The sequence below is a fragment of the Sphaeramia orbicularis genome, chromosome 1, assembly GCF_902148855.1.
Source record: "Sphaeramia orbicularis chromosome 1, fSphaOr1.1, whole genome shotgun sequence".
In the NCBI taxonomy this organism is placed as follows: domain Eukaryota; kingdom Metazoa; phylum Chordata; class Actinopteri; order Kurtiformes; family Apogonidae; genus Sphaeramia; species Sphaeramia orbicularis.
Window position 1 is genome coordinate 16554873 of NC_043957.1, and position 21131 is coordinate 16576003.

General features: G+C 36.9%; 4 protein-coding genes across 5 annotated transcripts in view; 2 read left to right on the forward strand and 2 right to left on the reverse strand.

Annotated features, from left to right (window-relative positions):
* Positions 1-2449: 2449 nt before the first annotated feature.
* LOC115412095 (histone H4) lies at positions 2450-2779 on the reverse strand. The gene has a single exon (XM_030124427.1). The coding sequence runs from the start codon at positions 2762-2764 to the stop codon at positions 2453-2455; it is 312 nt and encodes a 103-aa protein (XP_029980287.1). The 5' UTR covers positions 2765-2779; the 3' UTR covers positions 2450-2452.
* Positions 2780-9462: 6683 nt separating this feature from the next.
* LOC115411447 (histone H2A-like) lies at positions 9463-9908 on the forward strand. Its single transcript, XM_030123616.1, has one exon. It carries the CDS (start codon positions 9463-9465, stop codon positions 9847-9849), a length of 387 nt encoding a protein of 128 aa, XP_029979476.1. The 3' UTR covers positions 9850-9908.
* A 5817-nt stretch (positions 9909-15725) lies between these two features.
* Positions 15726-20947, forward strand: LOC115410407 (histone H1-like). 2 transcript variants are annotated; one of them, XM_030122145.1, is made up of 2 exons: positions 15726-16664; positions 20876-20947. In XM_030122145.1, exon 1 carries the CDS (start codon positions 15745-15747, stop codon positions 16414-16416), a length of 672 nt encoding a protein of 223 aa, XP_029978005.1. In that variant the 5' UTR covers positions 15726-15744; the 3' UTR covers positions 16417-16664; positions 20876-20947. The 2 variants fall into 2 exon arrangements, with proteins under 2 accessions (XP_029978005.1, XP_029977936.1); XM_030122076.1 differs by lacking the exon at positions 20876-20947 and adding an exon at positions 19006-19140.
* The window catches only part of tmprss6 (transmembrane serine protease 6), a 31933-nt gene continuing 29845 nt past the window's right edge, over positions 19044-21131 (reverse strand). The window contains exons 17-18 of the mRNA XM_030131448.1: positions 20869-21005; positions 19044-19210 (exon numbers count right to left, since the gene is read on the reverse strand). Of these exons, the coding sequence (XP_029987308.1) occupies positions 19046-19210; positions 20869-21005 (302 nt within the window). The 3' untranslated portion in view covers positions 19044-19045. The remainder of the gene's footprint in view (positions 19211-20868; positions 21006-21131) is intronic.

A 21131-nucleotide genomic window follows, 5' to 3' on the forward strand; every position in this document is an offset into this window, starting at 1 on the left:
CAGGCCATTCACCAGTTAAATGTAGGTAAAAGTCCTGGACCTGATGGACTCCCCACAGAGTTTTATCAGCTAAGTATAGAAGAAGTTCTACATCTACTTACCTCTATGTTAAACGAAGGTTTAAATAAAGGGGTCATGGCACATTCATTTTATGAAGGAGTTTTAAACTTGCTGTACAAAAAAGGTGACCGTTCATGCATCGATAATTATAGGCACTTAACATTAATGAACACCGACTATAAGATTCTGGCAAAAATTATCAATAATCGGTTAAGTAGTGTTTTAGAAAAAATTATCGTAAAAGAACAGACCTGCGCAGTCAAAGGTCGATATATGTGGGATAATTTGAGCACATTAAGAGAACTGTCATATTCAGGCCAAAAGGATTTCTTTATTGTAGGTTTAGACCAAAAGAAGGCTTTCGATTATATTTCACGTGACTATCTTTGGGCTGCAATGGAGGCATATGGTCTTCCTAAAAGTTTTATCGACATGGTTAAATGTTTATATATGAAGTCATCCGTAAAGATAAACGTCAATGGTGTTTTAACAAAATCTTTCCAGGTGGAGAGAGGGGTGAAGCAGGGATGTCCTCTCAGCTCTGCTCTTTATGTTTTAGCAATCAGCCCATTAATAAAATCAATTAATTCAGACATAAAAATAACAGGCATACCTCTCGGCCAATCCTGTTTAGTCAAATCAATAGCTTATGCAGATGACATCACTGTCGTAATTAAAAACCAGGTGGAGATGGATGTTCTAACTAATCATCTTAATATGTATGAAATGGCTTCAGGAGCTGTCCTAAACCATAGCAAAACAGAGGGAGTTTGGATCGGAGATGCAATAGATAAACCCAACCTAAATATTCAAACTAAAGATGAAATTAAAATCCTCGGAATCTCATTTGGAAATAACAACTGTGGGGAAAGAAATTGGGAACAAAAATTCACCTCGATTAAGGAAGAAGTTAACAGATGGCAGAACAAGAATACAAATTATAAAAGTAGAATTAACATTGTGAAAACTCATATCCTTTCCAAACTCCTCTTTTTAGCTAACATTTTTCCTCCAACTGACAAAATGATAACGCGGTTGAACAAACAGTGTGTAAATCTGATCTGGGGAACCACCAGAGAGGTCACTAAAAGAATACTATTGTTTAAAAATAAAGAACTCGGTGGACTCGGTGCAATAGATCTCGGTCTCAAATTAAATATTGCCTTTATTAAGAATGTCTCAATGAGTATGTCACGGAAGTCAATATGGATCTATGACCTGTCCACCTGGGAGAAAAAAAAAGGCAGGGCAAGGAAAGGACCTTATTACAAAATCATATATGGTGACATAAAAGAAAAGTATAAACATTTAAATATCGACTGGGTTAAGGGGACTTCTAGAGGGATCTATAAATGTATAAGCGATTTTAGCTATGGTGGATTGGTGGATTACAAACATGTAAAGGAAAACGAGAAGAAGACTGTCATTAAAAATATAAAGGACAAATCTATTTCTGAGAATTACAGAGATATCCGCTGGCTTATTTCTGTAAGTAGACTTCCAGCTAGAGCTCTGGTATCCTGGAGCTGTTATGTCACAACAAAAAAATGTCCGATGATAAACTGTGGAAATGACGAAACTCAAGAACACGTACTTATTGACTGCTATAGAGCGCAAGCTGTTTGGACTTTTTTTAAAAACATTGGCCTGAGCTGCCCTATAAACTATCGCTCAGTCATGTACGGACTTCTAGAGGAATCAACATCAACAAACAAACATAGACTCTTCCAGTTAATCATCTACATTGTAACAGTCAAGCTCTGGAAAACAAGATGTTTAACAGTCATTAATCAGAATCTCATAGATAGTAAAACAGTGATTAAACAAACATTGACTGAACTACGCAGAAGAAGAACCCTGGACAAACAGCACTCCTTTTCATGGAACATAATAGACTTGTAAGTCAGTCTTCACATTGAAAGAAAAGAAAAAAAAAAAAAAAAAAAAAGGACAGGAAAAAAAAAAAACATGTATGCATGTTTTAAGAATGTGTGCCTTGTTAACATGTATATGTATGTATGTTTTTTTTTTTTTTTTTTTTTTTTTTTTTTTTATATAGATAAAGAGCAGTTTTATAAGTGAACGTATTTATGGGTGGCTAATCAACTGTGTTAAGTATAGGGACATATGTCTGTGCCTGTATTCTTTTGAAAATTTCAATAAAGAATTAAAAAAAAAAAAAAAAAAAAAAAAAGCTTAAGACATTAAGTGTTCTTTATTTGTCCTAATTACTGAATATCACCCGTTTTTATTCATTATTCAACTACCGCGTAGACAGAGCAAACACGTGATTCTTTCTTACATGACAGAAGCACATCTTTTGGTTCAGTGTGTGGCTCTTAAAAGAGCCTTTTCTTGTTTAGTAGGGGTTCACCAGTGGTTTAGCTGCAGTTTAACCTCCAAATCCGTACAGGGTGCGGCCCTGCCTCTTCAGAGCATAAACCACGTCCATGGCGGTCACAGTCTTCCTCTTGGCGTGTTCGGTGTAGGTGACGGCATCACGGATGACGTTCTCCAGAAAAACCTTCAGCACTCCGCGGGTCTCCTCGTAGATCAGACCGGAGATACGCTTGACTCCACCACGGCGAGCCAGACGGCGGATAGCGGGCTTGGTGATGCCCTGGATGTTATCACGGAGAACTTTGCGATGACGCTTGGCGCCTCCTTTACCGAGTCCTTTGCCTCCCTTGCCTCTGCCACTCATCGTTACTGTTCAGTTATCAACTTCTCAATGTCTGAATGAGCGGATGAACCACTGCTTTATACAACATCTGAGAACGTGTTTGAAGACAGACAGAGGTGGGAGGGTTTTTTTTTTTTTTTTCTTTCTTTCTTTTTTGGCGGCACCGGAAGCAACAGCAGGTTCATAAACGGCGCTCCGCTCCAATCAAATAGAGAAAGCAAAATGCTTTCTGTTTTAAACCTTAATTATGTCTAAGATAAAACATTCTTTCATTTCTCATTGAGCGTAAACCAACACCAAGACTCTAGTTATTTCGATCATTTAATAGCTGACAGTGACATTTTCACTGGTTGAAATACAACATGTGTATTGTATTAAATTATTTTAATATTTAAACATCTGTAAACACCTTTTTTCAGCACTGAATAACTTCACTTTTAAAGGTGGTATACTTTAACAAGCAGCATTGTACTATTCATGCTTAATATAAATAAAATCGATTCGATATTGTTTCAGATCAAGAATGTCCATCTTCATTTTAGATACACACTAATGTATCTACTGTCATGATATTAATGACAGAAAACAAATGATAATCAGACGAATATACTGAGATTGCAGTATTTTTATACAGCACATGCATATGGCAGCTAACAACATGCAGACTTCTGTCATCTCCATGTCAAATAAATCAAACAAAATAACTGATTTTTATTTCAGTGGGTTTACTCTCAAAACAAATGAACAATTGGCACTGAAACAACTCTACGGACATGTTTTTATTCATCTGAAATAAAACTTATTTTACATTATTCCAAACAATTAAGCATATTTCTACAAAAGAAAAAACTACTATGGATCTGACTGAATGCCTTTATTAATTACTCTTAATCCTAAACAGCAGATGTGTGTCCACATATCTAAATTTTAGACACTAGATCCAGTAATATACTGAAGAGAGTAAAATTATCTAAAATCAGAGTTCAAGCACCAAAACATGACTTCTTTTATCTAAATGTATTATTCAAGCTACAGAAAACAGTTGAGACAAACGTGTAACATTAAAATTCTACAGATATTTACCATCAGATGTTAAGGTTTAGTAGAAGATATCTGCAGAATACACGGACAGTGAAAAATGAGTGGCAGAGGAAAAGGAGGAAATTTGACCCTCATGTTACACTCAGTCGTACCTTGTCCTTATCCGTCACCGAACCCTCCGGGGTATAAACCAAATGGCCTCAAATGGTCGAACACCATACGCCTCTATGTTTGGGCAGTATTGGGTTCGCCACACTTTTTCCACGAAGCTCCGCTGAGGCGCTTCTTGGAGGTGCAAGCTTCAAAAAGTAATGATCCAAAGTGGAGAGACTGGTCTGTCGAATCCTCTGTCCAAACTGATGTTATATCTGTGGTTGTTAAGTTCTGGACAGGACGAGTTCCAGATGAGGACATTGATTTGTATTTAAGAAGATTCTGTGACATTTTGCACACAGTGAAACCTGTAGACAAGCTTGGGATCTGGTACGGAGTCCGAAAATATAAAGTACGGCTCCATAAAAATGCTAACGGACATCTTATCCAGATCCCAAATTCAGTTTCTTTGGGCCCGTATAATGGCAGAATCATTACCCAGGACAGTCAAACACCTGCTTCATATGCCAATCAACTGACCACCAGGTGAAAGACTGCACTCAGGTGAAATGCTGGAGGTGTGGCCACCTGGGACACAAAGCCAAAGACTGCAGCTCAGAGGGCCGGTGTAGTTTGTGTGGTATGGACGGGCACACCTTTTTCACCTGTCCACACTCATATGCAAACAAAACACGGTCCCAACGGAACCCAGTCCTCCAACGTCAACCTTCCAGCTCCGCGACCATTCAGCAGCAGACAGATCCAAGAGCCCAGGGCTTCTCCGACCATCAGCGTCCGTCCGGCACCAGGCCTAAGGAACAACGGCACCATTCCATCCCCGGGCATGGAATCCACCTGCCGCCGCCCGGTATCAGATCAGCCGACCAGCAGCGTCCGTCGAAGCCAGAGATCCAGCCCCGTCCGTCCAGCTCCAGGTCCGTGGTACAGCAGCCTCCCTCCAGTTCAAAGCCTGCGGTCCAGCAGCTTTGGCCCGGCTCCAGCCCTGACGAGCATCAGTGAACCCCGAGTCCCATCCCAGCAGATCAGCACCCACCCCCCGGGCCACCGGTAGACCATCACACTCCATCTCACCCCCCCAACAGCGACCCCTTTAATCAGTCAGGTGAGAGTAATTTAAGCACATATAGTAACAGTACGACTTCCGAAAGTGGTGATGACGTCACTCATTTTGAAAGCATAAGTGAGTCAAAGTTCAGAGTCTAACACAGACAGGATTACACCAGGTCAGCGGGCTACAAGTACCCCCATCTCCCCTCCTTTATGAGGAGAACTCGTCACCACGTGGGAACTCGGGGTCCGGTTCTTTCTCACCCACCTCAGAGTTTCCTGTTCCAAGCTCATGTGAGTTAGAGATCCCCTTTGAAGTAGTTAAAAGGAAAAGGCGATCCCGTTCCACACCTCCACGGGAGGGAAACGGCATAATGATAAGCCCTCTCCTCAACCCCCCCCCCCCCGTTAATGGGGCTCCTAAAAGTGGCCACTCTGAATGTTAGAGGAATCAAATCCACTGAAAACAGAATACAGAAGACTGGATGTTTGTTGAACTCTGACATAGGCATTGTGTGCACACAAGAGCTAAGGCTCACTACAAGTGATGATGTTGATAAAGTGTGTGATATGTGGACTAAGGGTAAATGATGATTTTGAAGGATACAATTGTTAAGCTCTAACAAGCAATAGGTAAATTATTTATTTTTGAGTCTACATTAAATTACCATTAATTTGGTGGTTAAGTTTTCTATTTCTCTGGTATATTTTCACCCTTTTAGGTTTCGCTTGTTTGTTGGCTTGAATACATCATTTGTTTGTGTGTGTTTTTCTCTTTTTCTTTTTCCTATATTGGATGCTGGGTAGCTGAATATGTTATGTAGGACAGACATTAATATAAGCATTTTGCTTCTGCCTGTGCCTTTTCAGTCATAACCCGTTGGTAATGTTTGTAATGTTTGAAGTGCTGTTGTTGACACTGGTTATTGTGTGATGACTGAATAAAGAATTTCATCATCAATGTATAATATCAGTTGGGGAAGATAAGGCTGATGGGGTTGGGATTTTCTTTAAAACTCATGATATTGTCATTATTAGAAGAAGGGACATAATACCTGGTAGACTTTTAATGATCAATTGTTTGTACCAAGGTGATAAATACCGATTAATTAATGTCTATACAGCTCCTGATGCACGGAAAATAAATAAATAAATAAATAAATAAATAAATAAATAAATAAATAAATAAATAAATAAATAAATAAATAAATATATATATATATATATATATATATATATTTAAAAGGCTCAGAGAATTGCTGATGGTAGGTTATAAAGTCATTTTAAGTGGAGATTTTAATACAGTCACAGCAGAAAACGATCGCTGTAGCGAAGCACCATTTCGCCTCACAACAGAAGGCAAACATCTAAAACTTATTAGTGAAGAAGCCAAACTGATAGACACCTGCCGATCAATCAGTCCCTCTGAGCTGGAATTCACCAGATTTGATTCCAAATCTAAAACCCATATTGATAGGATCTATGTATCTTCTCACTTTAAAGTGATGCAGTATTCAACAATATTGAAAGATTTTTCTGATCACTTATTAGTTAAAACAACTTTGTCTTCTGGTGAATCTGCCCATAGAGGCTACAGGAAACTTAATACACAATGTTTAAAAAAGAAAAAACTGTTAATAGAATTAAAACATGAAATCCAAAAGGTGATACAATTACACTGTATCACAAACTCTTACACTAAACTATGGGAAACATTAAGGATTTCTTTAAATTCAAATGCAGAGAATTAAATAAAAGAAAAAACTTGGAATATAACATCATGGTCAAACAATATATTACTTTAAAACAGAACACAGAACTAACATAGAAGAAGACCTTATGTGTGACTTAAAGGTTCTAATAGATAAGTTGAATAGTGAAATGTCATTTAATATTTGTGAAGATACTGAGATAAATGAAAAAGGAAACATATCACCTCTGCACAGAAACACATTCAGAGTAAAACTATACAATCAATAAAGAAACCGATTGGTCAAATAGTAAACACTGACAAAGATATCAGAGAAACCATCAGAGAACACTGTGAACTTGTATTAAAAAAAAAAGACATAGACAGGAGCAGTATGAAAACTCTTTTAGACTCCATCCAGGACTCTACTCCAATAAACTGTGACTGCCTAAAAGGAGAAATCAAAAGGGAAGAAGTGGTTCAGGCCATCCACCAGCTGAATGTAGGCAAAAGCCCTGGACCTGACGGACTCCCTACGGAGTTTTATCAGTTAAATACACAGGGTGTCCCATAAGTCTCCATACATAGGAGACATAATACATATGGTTCTAACATGTATTTCTTTATATTTCTTCTTTATAGTTCTTCAGCAGTGGAGGACATGCATTGAAATGTGTTCCCGGCAAAATGGCAGTCATATAGAGCATATTATATAAATAAAAATGGTTTATGTCAAGAAACATTTATTTTTCCTATGTATGGAGACTTATGGGACACCCTGTAGATAAAGTTTTAGATCTTCTTACCTCTATGTTAAACGAAGGTTTCAATAAAGGGATCATGGCAGATTCATTTTATGACGGAGTTTTAAAGTTTTACTGTACAAGAAAGGTGATGACTCAAGCATTGATAATTATAGGCACTTAACATTAATGAACACCGACTATAAGATTCTGGCAAAAATAATCAATAATCGATTAAGTAGTGTTTTAGAAAAAAAATTATTGTAAAGGAGCAGGCCTGTGCATTCAAAGGTCGATTCATGTGGGATAATTTGGGCACTTTAAGAGAACTGTTATATTCAGGCCAAAAGGATTTTTTTATAATCAATCTAGACCAAAAGAAGGCATTCGATTATATTTCACGTGAGTATCTTTGGGCTGCAATGGAGGCATATGGTCTTCCAAAAAGTTTTATCGACATGGTCAAATGTTTATATATGAAGTCATCCGTAAAGATAAATGTTAATGGTGCCTTAACGAACTCTTTCCAGGTGGAGAGAGGGGTGAAGCAGGGCTGTCCTCTCAGCTCTGCTCTTTACGTTTTAGCAATCAGCCCATTAATAAAATCAATTAACTCAGATATAAGAATAACAGGCATACTTGTCGGCCAATCCTGTTTAGTTAAATCAATAGCTTATGCAGATGACATCACTGTGGTAATTAAAAACCAGGTGGAGATGGATGTTCTAACTAATCATCTTAATATGTATGAAATGGCTTCAGGAGCTGTCCTAAACCATAACAAGACAGAGGGAGTTTGGATCGGAAATGCTTACGATAAACCCAACCTAAATATTCAAACTAAAGAAGAAATTAAAATTCTTGGAATCACATTTGGAAATAACAACTGTGGGGAAAGAAATTGGGAACAAAAATTCACCTTGATCAAGGAAGAGGTTAACAGATGGCAGAACAAGAATATATATACACACATATATATATATATAGGTTGATGTAATTTTAGATTTTCTTTTGGTGTGAGTGTATATCCATTTTTTTTTTTTGTTAACATGGGTAATGTGCAGTATTGTATGTGGATGTATGTACGGGTGGCTAAATGTGTATGTTGAGTATAGAAGCGTATGTTTGTGCATGTATTCTCTTGTAAAACTCAATAAAGAATATCTAAAAATAAATAAATAAATAAAAAAATAATAGAAGTGCATCTTTGTGAACATGTGTTGGCTCTTAAAAGAGCCGTTGTGTTTACTGGGGAGGGGGGGGGGGGGGGTCTGTTTAAGCTCTCTCTCCGCGGATGCGTCTGGCCAGCTGGATGTCTTTGGGCATGATGGTGACCCTCTTGGCGTGGATGGCGCACAGGTTGGTGTCCTCGAACAGCCCCACCAGGTAAGCCTCGCTGGCCTCCTGCAGAGCCATGACGGCGGAGCTCTGGAAGCGCAGGTCGGTCTTAAAATCCTGAGCGATTTCTCGGACCAGACGCTGGAAGGGCAGTTTGCGGATCAGCAGCTCGGTGGATTTCTGGTACCGACGGATCTCACGCAGAGCCACGGTACCGGGCCTGTAACGGTGAGGCTTCTTGACGCCGCCGGTGGCCGGGGCGCTTTTGCGGGCAGCCTTGGTGGCCAGCTGCTTCCTCGGGGCTTTGCCACCGGTGGATTTACGGGCAGTTTGTTTGGTTCTAGCCATAGTTTTCCTTCTCTCACCCGACGTGAAATAAAGTCTAAAAGTTGAGCTATGCGGCTTTTAAACCGTGTTTCTGATGTGAAACTGTGACGCTGTTTCAGAACTTAGGTTACTGATTGGTCAGCAACTCATCCTAAGTGTTAGCCCCACCCAGGGGAGGGGTTTCCGCCTTCATGTTAGTTTCTGATTGGACAAAAATGTTTTGAAACTGTCCGCCAAAATCAGAGTGTGTGTGTGTGTGTGGGGGGGGGGGGGGGGGGGGGGGTTGGTCCTTGTGGGCGGTGTCTCTGCAGTGATTGGAGGAGGTAAAAACCCACGGGCTCTTTGGTTATTAAATATCGGTACTTCCTGTTTGAACATTATTGTGATCGCTATTTCTAAGAGAGATAAGGTTCAGCAAAATGAGTGGGCGTGGTAAAACTAGTGGCAAAGCCAGAGCTAAGGCTAAGAGCCGCTCCTCTCGTGCCGGACTCCAGTTCCCCGTGGGCCGTGTCCACAGACTGCTCCGTAAAGGGAACTATGCCCAGCGGGTGGGTGCCGGAGCCCCTGTGTACCTGGCGGCTGTGCTGGAGTATCTGACCGCTGAGATCCTGGAGTTGGCAGGAAACGCCGCCCGTGACAACAAGAAGACCCGCATCATCCCCCGTCACCTGCAGCTGGCTGTCCGCAACGACGAGGAGCTCAACAAACTGCTGGGAGGAGTGACCATCGCCCAGGGAGGAGTTCTGCCCAACATCCAGGCGGTTCTGCTGCCCAAGAAGACCGAGAAGGCCGGCAAGGCCAAGTAAAGCTGGAGAACCACAACCAGACCCAAAAGGCTCTTTTCAGAGCCACACAATTCATCTTAAGAGAAAACGTTTCATCATGTCTTAAAATCCGGATCATTACCTCTGTAGTCGTTAATGTGTAATCCATATTTCTCAAACAGTCATCATGCACTTCTGTTATATTTTAGATTGTACTACTAATTCGAAAATGCAGCTGAATGTCTTAAAACTGTTACTGCATACGGTGTTGTGCTGCTGGAACCTAAATTTCCATGTGGACAGAACCTCGAATATTCTTGTCTATTGTATTCTTTTTCTATTTTTTCCTGTCAGTTGTGAGCTGATGAATGATCTTCAAATCTTTTCAGGATCTGCATCATTAAAGTTCTAAATTAAGGCTTTGATTATCTTTAAAGATACTTAATCTTCAAGTCTGACACTCAACTGTTTTAAAAAGCCCACAGACATGATCAATTATGTTTGCTTTGAAAATCTTTAAATAATTTGTAATCAGTGTTGATCATTTTATCATGACAATCATTAGGCAAAGCAAATTAATTTGTATAGCATCATTCATACACAAGGCAAATTCAAAGTGCTTTACAAAGGCATAGAAACACATACAATTACATTAAAAGCATAGAAAAACAATCAAAAGGAAAGTGCAGAAAGGATACAAATAAAGAAAGAAATTAAAACAAGAATAAGAGGCAGTTAAAACAAAAGCTAAAAACAGTTTTGATTAAAATCAGTCAAAACAGTTAAAACTGTGAGTAGCAGTGCAGGTATTATTACTATTAATATAGTTCACACTGTACTTATAATGTACAGTTTCCTGCCTATTCATTATTTAAGTGTATGTCATTTACTACTAAGGTGAGAGAAACGTTTCAGTTCTCAGAATTTCTGTGTTTGTCCAATGAATTGACAATACAGAATACTTTCATCTTTTGCAGGCTGTCCAGACCCTTAAAAACTTCAATTCAGTCATCTTTAAACTGAATAATTAATCCTTAAATCAAGTCACTCAGAGGTCTTAAAAATCTCACAGGAAAAACAAATTATATTGTTGTAATTAAATCTTTATTGAATTAGTGGAACCAGTGGGTGGAGGGTTCAGGTCTGAGCAGCAGAAGAACCATTAGTCATGGACAAATGGAAATGATCTGGATTGAAACATGGTTACGACTGGTTCAATGCCATTATTCTGATGCCTGTTTGGCTGTTATTTATGTGAATGGACAGTCTCCATTTTGACCACAGACTAATGGTAGAAGAGTGAAGCATCCTTACTCTAGGCCTCACTGAAACAGTGTTACATACTGCCATCTGCTGTGCAAATGAACATATGTCAGTATGTTATGTGACAGTACTACTGCTTTGACCTGCGCTGAAATCTATTGACAGCTTTTATATGCAGTGACAATAAACCGGATATTTATATAATATTTCCCTGTTTAAGTACACAAACATATGGCTTTACTCTTTACTGAAATTGCAATAAAAGCATTAAAATCATTTGCATTTTTTATTTATTTTCATGCAAAACCAGTAGTTGAATAGATTCCAAATGGGAGAATAATCTACACTGATGCTTCAAATTCTACTGCTACACCACTTCTATTTATTCTACTTCTTCTAATACTGCTGTTGCTTCTTCAGCTACTTTTCTTCTTTTAATTCATTACAAGCACACCCACAGTGTGATGTGAGATCTGAAGTTTTTTGTTTGTTTGTTTGTTTGTTTGTTTTTATGAGGAAGTGATACAATTAATTTAGTTATTCTTAAAAATTAAAGAGAAAACAGAAACACATAGATTTTTTTTTTTTTTTTCTTTTTTTACATTTTTGTAGAATGGCCACATTATGAATGAAAATTAGCAGAAATAACAACAATATCATTTTTGTTCTGTCCTACTTTAACATGTTATGTTGAATGAACCAAAGATGTAATCTTCAGCCTTGTTTCTCTTATCATATTTTAACCCATATAGACCCAGTGTTACTTTTGTGGTAGTTTCCATATGATTTTTTTTTTTTTTTTTTCTATATTAAACCTTACTTAAGTTATTTATCACCATTTATTATAAAATTACACTGTGTATTTAGCATTTTTAAGTGAAAATAAAGTATTTTCCCATATTTCATTTACTGATCATGTAGATGTTCATAAAAACTAAAATGAAAAGTTGAAGGTTATTTTATCAAAAACAGAAAATGGAAGAAAAAGTGACTTTTTCAGTGAAATATATCATTAACTAAATATAAACCAAGTGTTTTCATCCACTGTCACTGATCCAACTCCATGGGTTTTACTGGTGAATCAATGTTGTAGAAGATGACAATGTTTCCATGTTCACTATGGAGCCTCTGAATGTTCAAATGGTTCATATCTGATGACCATGAAAACATGACAAACTGTATTCTACGCCAATTATTTACATGTATTGATAGAATTAGTGGATCAACACTTACGTAACATTTTGGATCAATAGATGTTTTTGATCAGCAAAGGATGTTTGGGTCTTGATTGGTTAATTTTAATTAATATGTTATTCATATATTAACTTAGTATCTTAACCTCAAACAGGATACCCGTATGGTGTGTCTGACAACAGCATTTCATCGATTTTACCTGTTGTTTTTTCCTGAAATGTACAGATGGATTACAGATTTGACAAATGTGTGTACTCATCATTTTGCTGGAATTTTCAAAAAATAAAACTTCACTCAAATTACTCAAATGGTTTCAGAGCTGTTTTTATTTTGGGATAAATGTGTGTGAATATAGTTCTGTGGATTTTGTTTTATATGTGGTTAATTGATTATTTTATGTTATTGGTTTTTTTGGGGGTTTTTTTTACACTTCTGTCGAATATCCTTTACTGTCCTTTACATAAAGAAAACATAACAGCATTACATTTTCTAGTCAAACTGCTTAATCTTTACTTGATTTGTCTTTATGCAACAAAATGATGCATTGGTGAATGAACATATTTAAACATATGTGTAATATGGACTCATTTAATTTTAAGACAATTTCAATATTCAGTGAAGGCTCTTATTTAAGAAAGGAGATTTTTTTTCCCCCCCTCACACCTCATCATTAGTGGTGGTTTTAATATAGCTTCATTTTTTATTAATATTCTGTAGTAATCCACTGAATAAAATAGATCACTAATTCAACAACTGTGTTCATTAGTGTCAAAACTCAGATGAACAGCAGCAATGTTGTCTCATTACAACTTGAAAGAAAAACTTTCATTTTTTTTAACATACAGTACTTTAACTAGATTTAAACACTTTTAATTAGATTGTTATTATTATTATTTTTTTATTTATTTTTTAATCTAGATTTACAGTGATATTAGTTAACATGCATCACTGTTGCAGTAATGACAATGAATAAATGATTGTGGATTTTGTTTCATATGTGGTTAACTGATTATTATATGTTATTGTTATTTTTTTCCCTTCTGTCTAACATCCTTTACTATCCTTTACATAAAGAAAACATTACAGCTTTACATTTTTTCCAATCAAACTATTAGCTACAAAATGTCATAGCTCTGTTATCCATTAATAATATACAGCTTACAACTAAATGATCACCAAAAATAGGCTGAATGTTACATCTTTGTTGGTAACTTAACTTTAACATTAACTGATACCTTATCGGCCTAATCTTTACTTGATTTGTCTTTCTGTAATATAATGATGCATTGGTGAATGACCATTTTTATGCTTAAACATATGTGTAATATGGACCTATTTAATTTTAGCACAATTTCAATATTCAGTGAAGGCTCTTGTTTAGAAAAAGGTGATTGTTTTTTTCTCCCACAAATAAACTTAACAGCAAATACATGACGATAATCATGATGATGGAGAAACAATACTAATGGTGGCATTTTCATGGAATGTATGGAAGGAAATTTATGTTAAAATCTATTATTTCTGCCCATTTATGTTTCATTCTGTCTGTTTAAATCTTGAAAACATGGTGAAGTGACATTAGCTTTTTCCAGTTTTAGAAGCTGATGAGGATGTGTTTTTTTTAAATTATTATTATTTGACTTTTTATATGTTACTGATGCTCTGGGAAATAAACAGTCAACTGAGCAAAGCAAGGAAATGAGCAGATTATACACTGTTGCCCATAAAGTTGGAATTCATGTGAAAAGCTAAGGAGCTGTTTTTTTTTGTTGTTTTTTTTTGTTTTGTTTTTCTTAATAGAAATGATCTGCCCGACAGATTAAATGTGCTGAATTTAATTACATTATTAATTACAACATTTAATTGAGAAAAAAATGACAGAAGTGCTGATTAGCTGATGTTTTCACTTTATATGATTTGATTTATATGAAGTTTTATTACACAAAGTGGTTTATGTCCATTTATGCAAGACATTTATACATCTGAATCTGTAAAGTGAATGTATTGAGACAAACATGTTTTGGAGTTAAACCCATTCTTTCATTAATTCTCACAATTTTACATTTTGACCCAAGACTGTATCTTGGAAACTACAGCCAAACAGCATTTGGACTGATTTTGTATTCATTAGTGATTCAAACTTGGTAAAGCTTCACTATTTTTATTCTGAAGGTATATATGTTATGTGGGATGGAATTTAGTTTAAAGAGTGAATCCATAAACTTTGCAGCTATGCCTGAATATAGATCACACCTCATCATTAGTAGGCTTTAATATAGTTTAATTTTTATTAATATTCCACAGTAATCTGCTGAATAAAATGTATCACCAGTTCAACAACTGTGTTCATTAGTGTCAGAACTCAGATGAACAACAGCATTTTGTCTTGTTGCAACTTTAAAGAAAAACTTTCAGTTATTTTAACATACAGTACTTTAACTAGATTTAAACACTTTTAATTAGATTGTTATTATTATTATTTTTTTTATTTATTTTTTAATCTAGATTTACAGTGATATTTGTTAACATGCATCACTGTTGCAGTAATGGCATCTGTAACATACAGCAGTTTAACCCAATCACACAACATTCATGGAGGTCTACATGTCCAAACATGTCCACAAACTCTCATAGATCTATCCCTCTGTGTCTCCTTAATGTCATTCTAAGTGAAACAAACTGTGCTACCAGTCCAAAGAAGCTTGTTCTTAAATGTGAACTATTGCATTAAGTGTTGAAGATGTTTATTCACTTTACTATGACTTTACTATTGTTCCAAACAGGCAGCACTGAATGACTGCCCTCTTTGTGTGAAACTAAAAGATCAGTCAGAATGAATCCATGAAGCATTTGATCCCCTTTGTCAATTTTGGCACAAAACTATGAAAAATCGACTTTTCTCTTCAAAACATTAAGTAATGTAATCATTAAAACAAACAGATGTGTTCATAAGCATGGCTGCCCTACCCCATGACACTCCAGCAACAAGTGTGTTTGATGCTGCCAGAAAAGTTTCATTTTATGTCAAAGTAAAAGAAAAATAAATGTTGTTTTGTATTTATTCTCCTAAAAAAACATGTTGTTTAACTGGGAGAGGGTGTTTTGTGGATCTCCGACACATTTAAAAGCATTTTAGAAGAGAAAAAAGTGGGAAATTCTGCCGATGGGTGCAGGCGACAACGGTGGATATGTGACATTTGGAGGCTCTTAAAACTAAATAAAAAGACCCTCAGAGGAAAAAGAAAGTCCAAAACCAAGACGAAAAGGTCCGCTATCGGCTCCATTCACTGTCACCCTCCAGAACTTCTCCCATATGTGTTTTAAAGGCTTTTATCGGTAGAGAGAAAACACAAGTAGTTCACGATTCACACTAGAATAAGGAAGCACTGGCTGGTTGACTCTCCACGGTTCTCATGGTGTGTTTAAGGACACCCTGTACTCAGGAAACCTGTTCAGTCGAAGTTTGACAGATACAAAACTATGGCAGAAGTTGCTCCAGCTCCAGCGGACGTGGCCCCGGCCCCGACCAAGCCCAAGGCCGCCAAGGTGAAGACCAAGCCCCAGAAAAGGGTCTCCAAGCCGGGGACAGGCGGAGAAAGCGTCAGTGCACGCATAGTTAAAGCTGTGGCTGCCTCCAACCAGCGGACCGGTCTGTCCTTGGCCGCCCTGAAAAAGATGCTGGCCGCCGGTGGGTACGATGTGGACAAGAACAGAGCCCGGATCAAGATCGCCATCAAGAAGTTGTTGGAAAACGGGACCCTGGTTCACACCAAGGGAACCGGGGCGTCCGGCTCCTTCAAACTGAGTAAGAAGGCTGACACCGGTGCCAAGAAGTCCGCAAAGAAGTCCGCACCTGCAGCCAAGAAGAAGAAGAAGAACCCTTCAAAGAAACCCCCAGCAGCAAAGAAGCCAAAGGCAGCCAAGGGAGAGAAGAAGACCTCCACCACCCCGAAGAAGCAGAAACAGGCCAAGAAGTCCGCATCTCCCAGGAAGAACACCAAAGCCCCTAAGGCCAAGGCAGTGAAGCCCCCTGCAGCCAAGAAAGCCCCTGCACAGAAGGCGGCCAAGCCCAAACCGGTGGCCAGGAAGCAGGTACCCAAGAAGCCAGCAGCTAAGAAGGCAGCAGCCAAGAAGACGGCAGCAAAGAAATGAAGTGTCATCACAAATGATTGACATTAACCAAAGGCTCTTTTAAGAGCCACCCACCAAGTCCACTAAAGAGCCAAAGCCATGTCCTCTGCATGTTCACTGGCACTAGAAATAACTGCTGTGTTCTAGGAGTTGACATCTGACTGAAAACCAGTGGAAGTTCAGACTAAAGCCAGGATTCATGTGGTCTGAGGAACACCTGAACCCACTTCAGTGGACTCAACTGGCAGATCACAGGTGTTTTCAGACAGGTAGGAAGACTGACTATGATTGACAGCTGTCATTAGTGTCTGCTTTCACCCACAGACGCACAATGAAGGGGTGGAAAGTCTGGTCTTTTATTCTTTATTCAAGCTCCTGCATATTTAGCATTTGGACTCTTGTTTAAAACCATGATGAATTCAGTTAAGTTGAAGATGTTCACGTTAAAGTTAAGTATAACTTTAAGCCGGGCAATATTCAAGAAATGCTTTGTGAAAGAGAGGGAGGTTATAATTTACAGGGAAAATTAAATTTAAAGTTTCATAAAGTACGCACTACATTAAAAAGTTTCTGTATTACCATCTGTGGAGTAAAATTGTGGAACAAATTGTGTATGTGGAGATAAAACGTAATTCAGTTTAAAAAAAGACAAAGAATTGATTCTTGAGAGGTCCAGTATTTAATAATGACAATGAGGGCTGTTTGTTTATGGATGATGTTGTATTGATAAATATGCTGTAATTATTGAAGAAAATTGTTGAATTGTTGAGTCTGTTTGTATGACTGTACTAACATGATCATATCGTTGTGTATAATTCAGTTACTGCATTATGTATTTGTTGTGGTTGAATGCTAAAATTAGGAAAATGTTTTGTTTGATTCTTGTATTAAGTTAGTGATAAAGGTGTAAAAGCACTTGAGGGGTTGGATTAAATAAATTTTTACTTCTTCCTACTCTTTTTTGACCATGCAATATTCAGACTTGTGCATACTTGAAGATAGATTATTTTCATTTAAATGTTATTTTGTTTTTGTCTTAATTTGCTTTGTTTTGTTTTATGTTTCTTTGCATGTTCAAATAAATAAAAATAATAAGAATAATAAAAAAAAAAATGACCACTAAAATGACAGAACAGTGACTTTATGACTGCATGTTGACTGTTTTCTACTTTTATATTCATGTACAACAAAATCCAGACCCATGTAAGAGACTGACGCCTGTAAATCTGATCTCATTTCACAGATAAATGTGCTCCAGCATCACTGGGTTTATAGTAGATGATGAGTTTCAGCTGTTTAGGCCTAACTTTGGTGGGGTAGGAAACAAGAATATAAATTATAAAACTAGAATTCACATCGTAAAAACCTTTCTCCATCTCTTTTTGTCAAATGTTTCCTCTAACTGGGAAAACAATAATTCAACTCAAACTGTGAAAAGAAAAGAAAAAAAAAAACAAAAAAAAAACACAGGTATTCATTTTCAATCTGAGGACGTAAAAGAAGACAGAACTGATGACAGGAAATACCAGCTTTTGGCACGACACCAGCGCCAACCAACTGTCATCAGGCTTATGATTTCAAAATAACACAGTAGCAACTTAGAATTAATCAAACAAATGGTCTTTACCCATAATGCAACACTTCATGCACTTATTTCTAAACTGGAACTGCTCATACTCAGTCAGAGAATCTTAACAACACATATGTTACTATCCAACATATCTTTTTAATTTGAATGAAACATTAATTTAACAATCTTACTAATCATTACACACGTCAAATAGACTTATTAGAGCCACAAAATTCAGTTTTTAAGTCTATTATCCAGTATCTTGTGCCATCCCATTAGGTGTTTCACAACCAGTAATGTAATAATGGCCAATGACGTAATGGAAATAAGACTTTTTTTTTTTTTGCAGTTTTTTGTGCATTTTGATCATCAATTATACATATAGTTGATGGAGTAGTCATCAAATTTATTCATAAATGTGTCCAAGTATCTCTCACTCTCCCTAATTATGCCTGTGCGAGAGAATTTGATTTTTTGTGGTGCGAAATTTTCATCTAGAATATTGTTTATTTGTTCAGATACATAAATTCATAATACATTAATATTAATATGAAGTGTATTTGGTAATTAGATGATGAATAAATATACCGATTGTGCATCCATGGTACCTAGTTTTGATGGACAAACTGCACAAAAACTGAAAAAAAAACAAGAAATGCAGTTCTATTTATTTATTAGTACATTATTGGTAAGTCCGCTACAAACAAAAGTTAAGGAATTTTTTATTTATTTTTTTTTCTTTGTCATTTTTTACCATTTGTAAATAAAACTATGTCTGGTCATTTAAAAAAAAATGTGTTTCAATTCAATTCACACACAAAAAAGTTAAAAGTGTTATGTAAGAATCCCAACTGAAAGAAATAGCCCAAAAAATTAAAAATATCCTTAACTTTTTGTTTGTAGTGTATGATTATGATTCTGGACAGAAAAGTGTTCATGTAATGACCGTTTCCACTTTCCTGTTGCATTCTCAGAGTTTGAATAAATGTCATGTAAATAAGGCTCTAAAAAGACACGAGGTAAATGTTTTTATTTGTCAGATCCATACGAGGGATGTGAAAGCTGAATGTCTCTGGTGAGTCAGGAGCCATCGATGACCTGCTTGATCCAGTTTGTCAGCCTGGTGATGCGAGTGTAGACCCCATAGTAGTCTGGACGTCCACAGCCGTGACCCCAGCTCACGACCCCGGCCAGGAACCAGCGACCTGACGGCTCCTGGCAGACCAAGGGCCCCCCCGAGTCCCCCTGACAGACAGAGGGAGCGTTAGAAGGCAGCAGATTTCAACCCATAAAGACCCAGTGCTACTTTTGTGCCTGTCCCTAAATGATTTTTATCTCTACTTTTAACTTTTCTTAAGTGATTTATCACCATTTATTCTAATATTAATATCTTAAATGAAAATCAGGTATTTTCCTACATTTAATTTATTGATCATGATTGATGTCCATAAAAGCTCAAATTAAAGTTGAGGGTTATTATATTAGACTTTTGACAAATCCCAGTCATAGTTCGGTGTGATACCAGTCATCCTTGTGGCAACACTGGTACAGCTGTCTTTTATAATATTGATGATGCTTTGTCTGTGTTTTTAACCTGCGTTTTTAAATTATTTTATTTTATTTGTTGCTTGCTTGCTTGTTTGTTTCTAAATGGATTCCTGAGTCACGAAATAAAGATGATGATGATGATGATGATGATGATGATGATGATGATGATGATGATGATGATATTAGAAACAGAGAAAATGGAGGAAGAAGTGACTTTTCTGGTAAAATATATCATTAACTGAACTTAAAAACAACCGTGTCCATTCACTGTCATTGATCCAACTCCATGGGTTTTACTGGTGAATCAATGTTGTAGAAGATGACGGTGTTTCCACGGTAACTACAAAGCCCTGAAGATCCAAATGGGTAATATCTGATGACCATGAAAAGATGACACATTGTATTTTACACTAATTATTTACATGCAGAGGAAATGGATGGTTTAATGTAAAGAAAAAATAATAATTTAGGGGTTTCTACAATAGTTCTAGTAATTTCAGGCCAATCATCGCCCTCAATCATGTGCCCTCTTTGATAATAATAATAATAATAATAATAATAATAATAATAATACACTTATCACTTATTTATGCACATCACTAATGTACATACACATTTCCGTATGAATATGATCAAGTACAAATACAAAAACTGACTATGATTATATGAATAGTATTTTGTGTTTAAAAATACAGCAAATATTTTGCAGTTTTGCGGAGGGTGATCAAAAAAAAACCATCACAATCCCCATGCATACATATGTAGCATGTTTTATCATCATTAAACCAAGCTGATGCTAGCAAGGAAGCAAAAAAAAAAAAAAAAACTGGATAAACTTTCTGCTAACATGAGAACTACCAGTTTTTTTTTTTTTTTTTTTTTTTTTTTACAGTGTATAGCTTTATTTGTACATATATGAAGGCACAGTGCATAAATCCTCTGCTGATATTGTGAATTTGTAGCAAAGTGGACATTGTACTGAGACAAGTGCACATATGGCTGTAATATGTGTGTAATTGACTTTTCACCACATGGTGGCGCCACAGTCCCTCAAACCCAGCAGCTAAGTTTATCAGAGACTGTTTTTCTGAAAACTACTTCCTGCTGAGGCCAAGAACCATGTAGCAGTAACTGAAGGGAAACATTAAAGCTGTCAACCATAACTCTGAATCAACAAGGTATAAAGTACTAGAAACTAATCACAGTCAGAAGATCAGAGTCTGAGTTACAAAACACAACACGACTGCATACAAAAATACATTTATATGAATTTCATTTGTTGTTTTTTTTGTTTTTGTTTTGTGTGTGTGTGTGTGTGTGTGTGTGTGTGTGTGTGTATGTGTGTGTATGTGTACCTGACAGGCATCCTTTTTTCCAGTCCGGTAACCAGCGCAAAGCATTCTGGGAGTGACCAAGCGCCCATAGGACCGAATGCAGTCCTCCTCACTTACCAGGCGAACATCCACCTTCCGAAGAACGTTACTGGCTCTGCCTAAAGACGACACACAGCAGCCAGTGAAAAAAACACTCTACTGGATCTACAGTTACTCCATAGTTTTACTGAAGTTTTTTACCGAAGTTTTTTACATCACATTTTTAGCTAAATTACCAAGAAAAA

Coding starts and splice junctions, on each gene's coding strand:
- LOC115412095 (XM_030124427.1), bottom strand. CDS start 2,764: ATGAGTGGCAGAGGCAAGGGAGGCAAAGGACTCGGTAAAGGAGGCGCC.
- LOC115411447 (XM_030123616.1), top strand. CDS start 9,463: ATGAGTGGGCGTGGTAAAACTAGTGGCAAAGCCAGAGCTAAGGCTAAG.
- LOC115410407 (XM_030122145.1), top strand. CDS start 15,745: ATGGCAGAAGTTGCTCCAGCTCCAGCGGACGTGGCCCCGGCCCCGACC.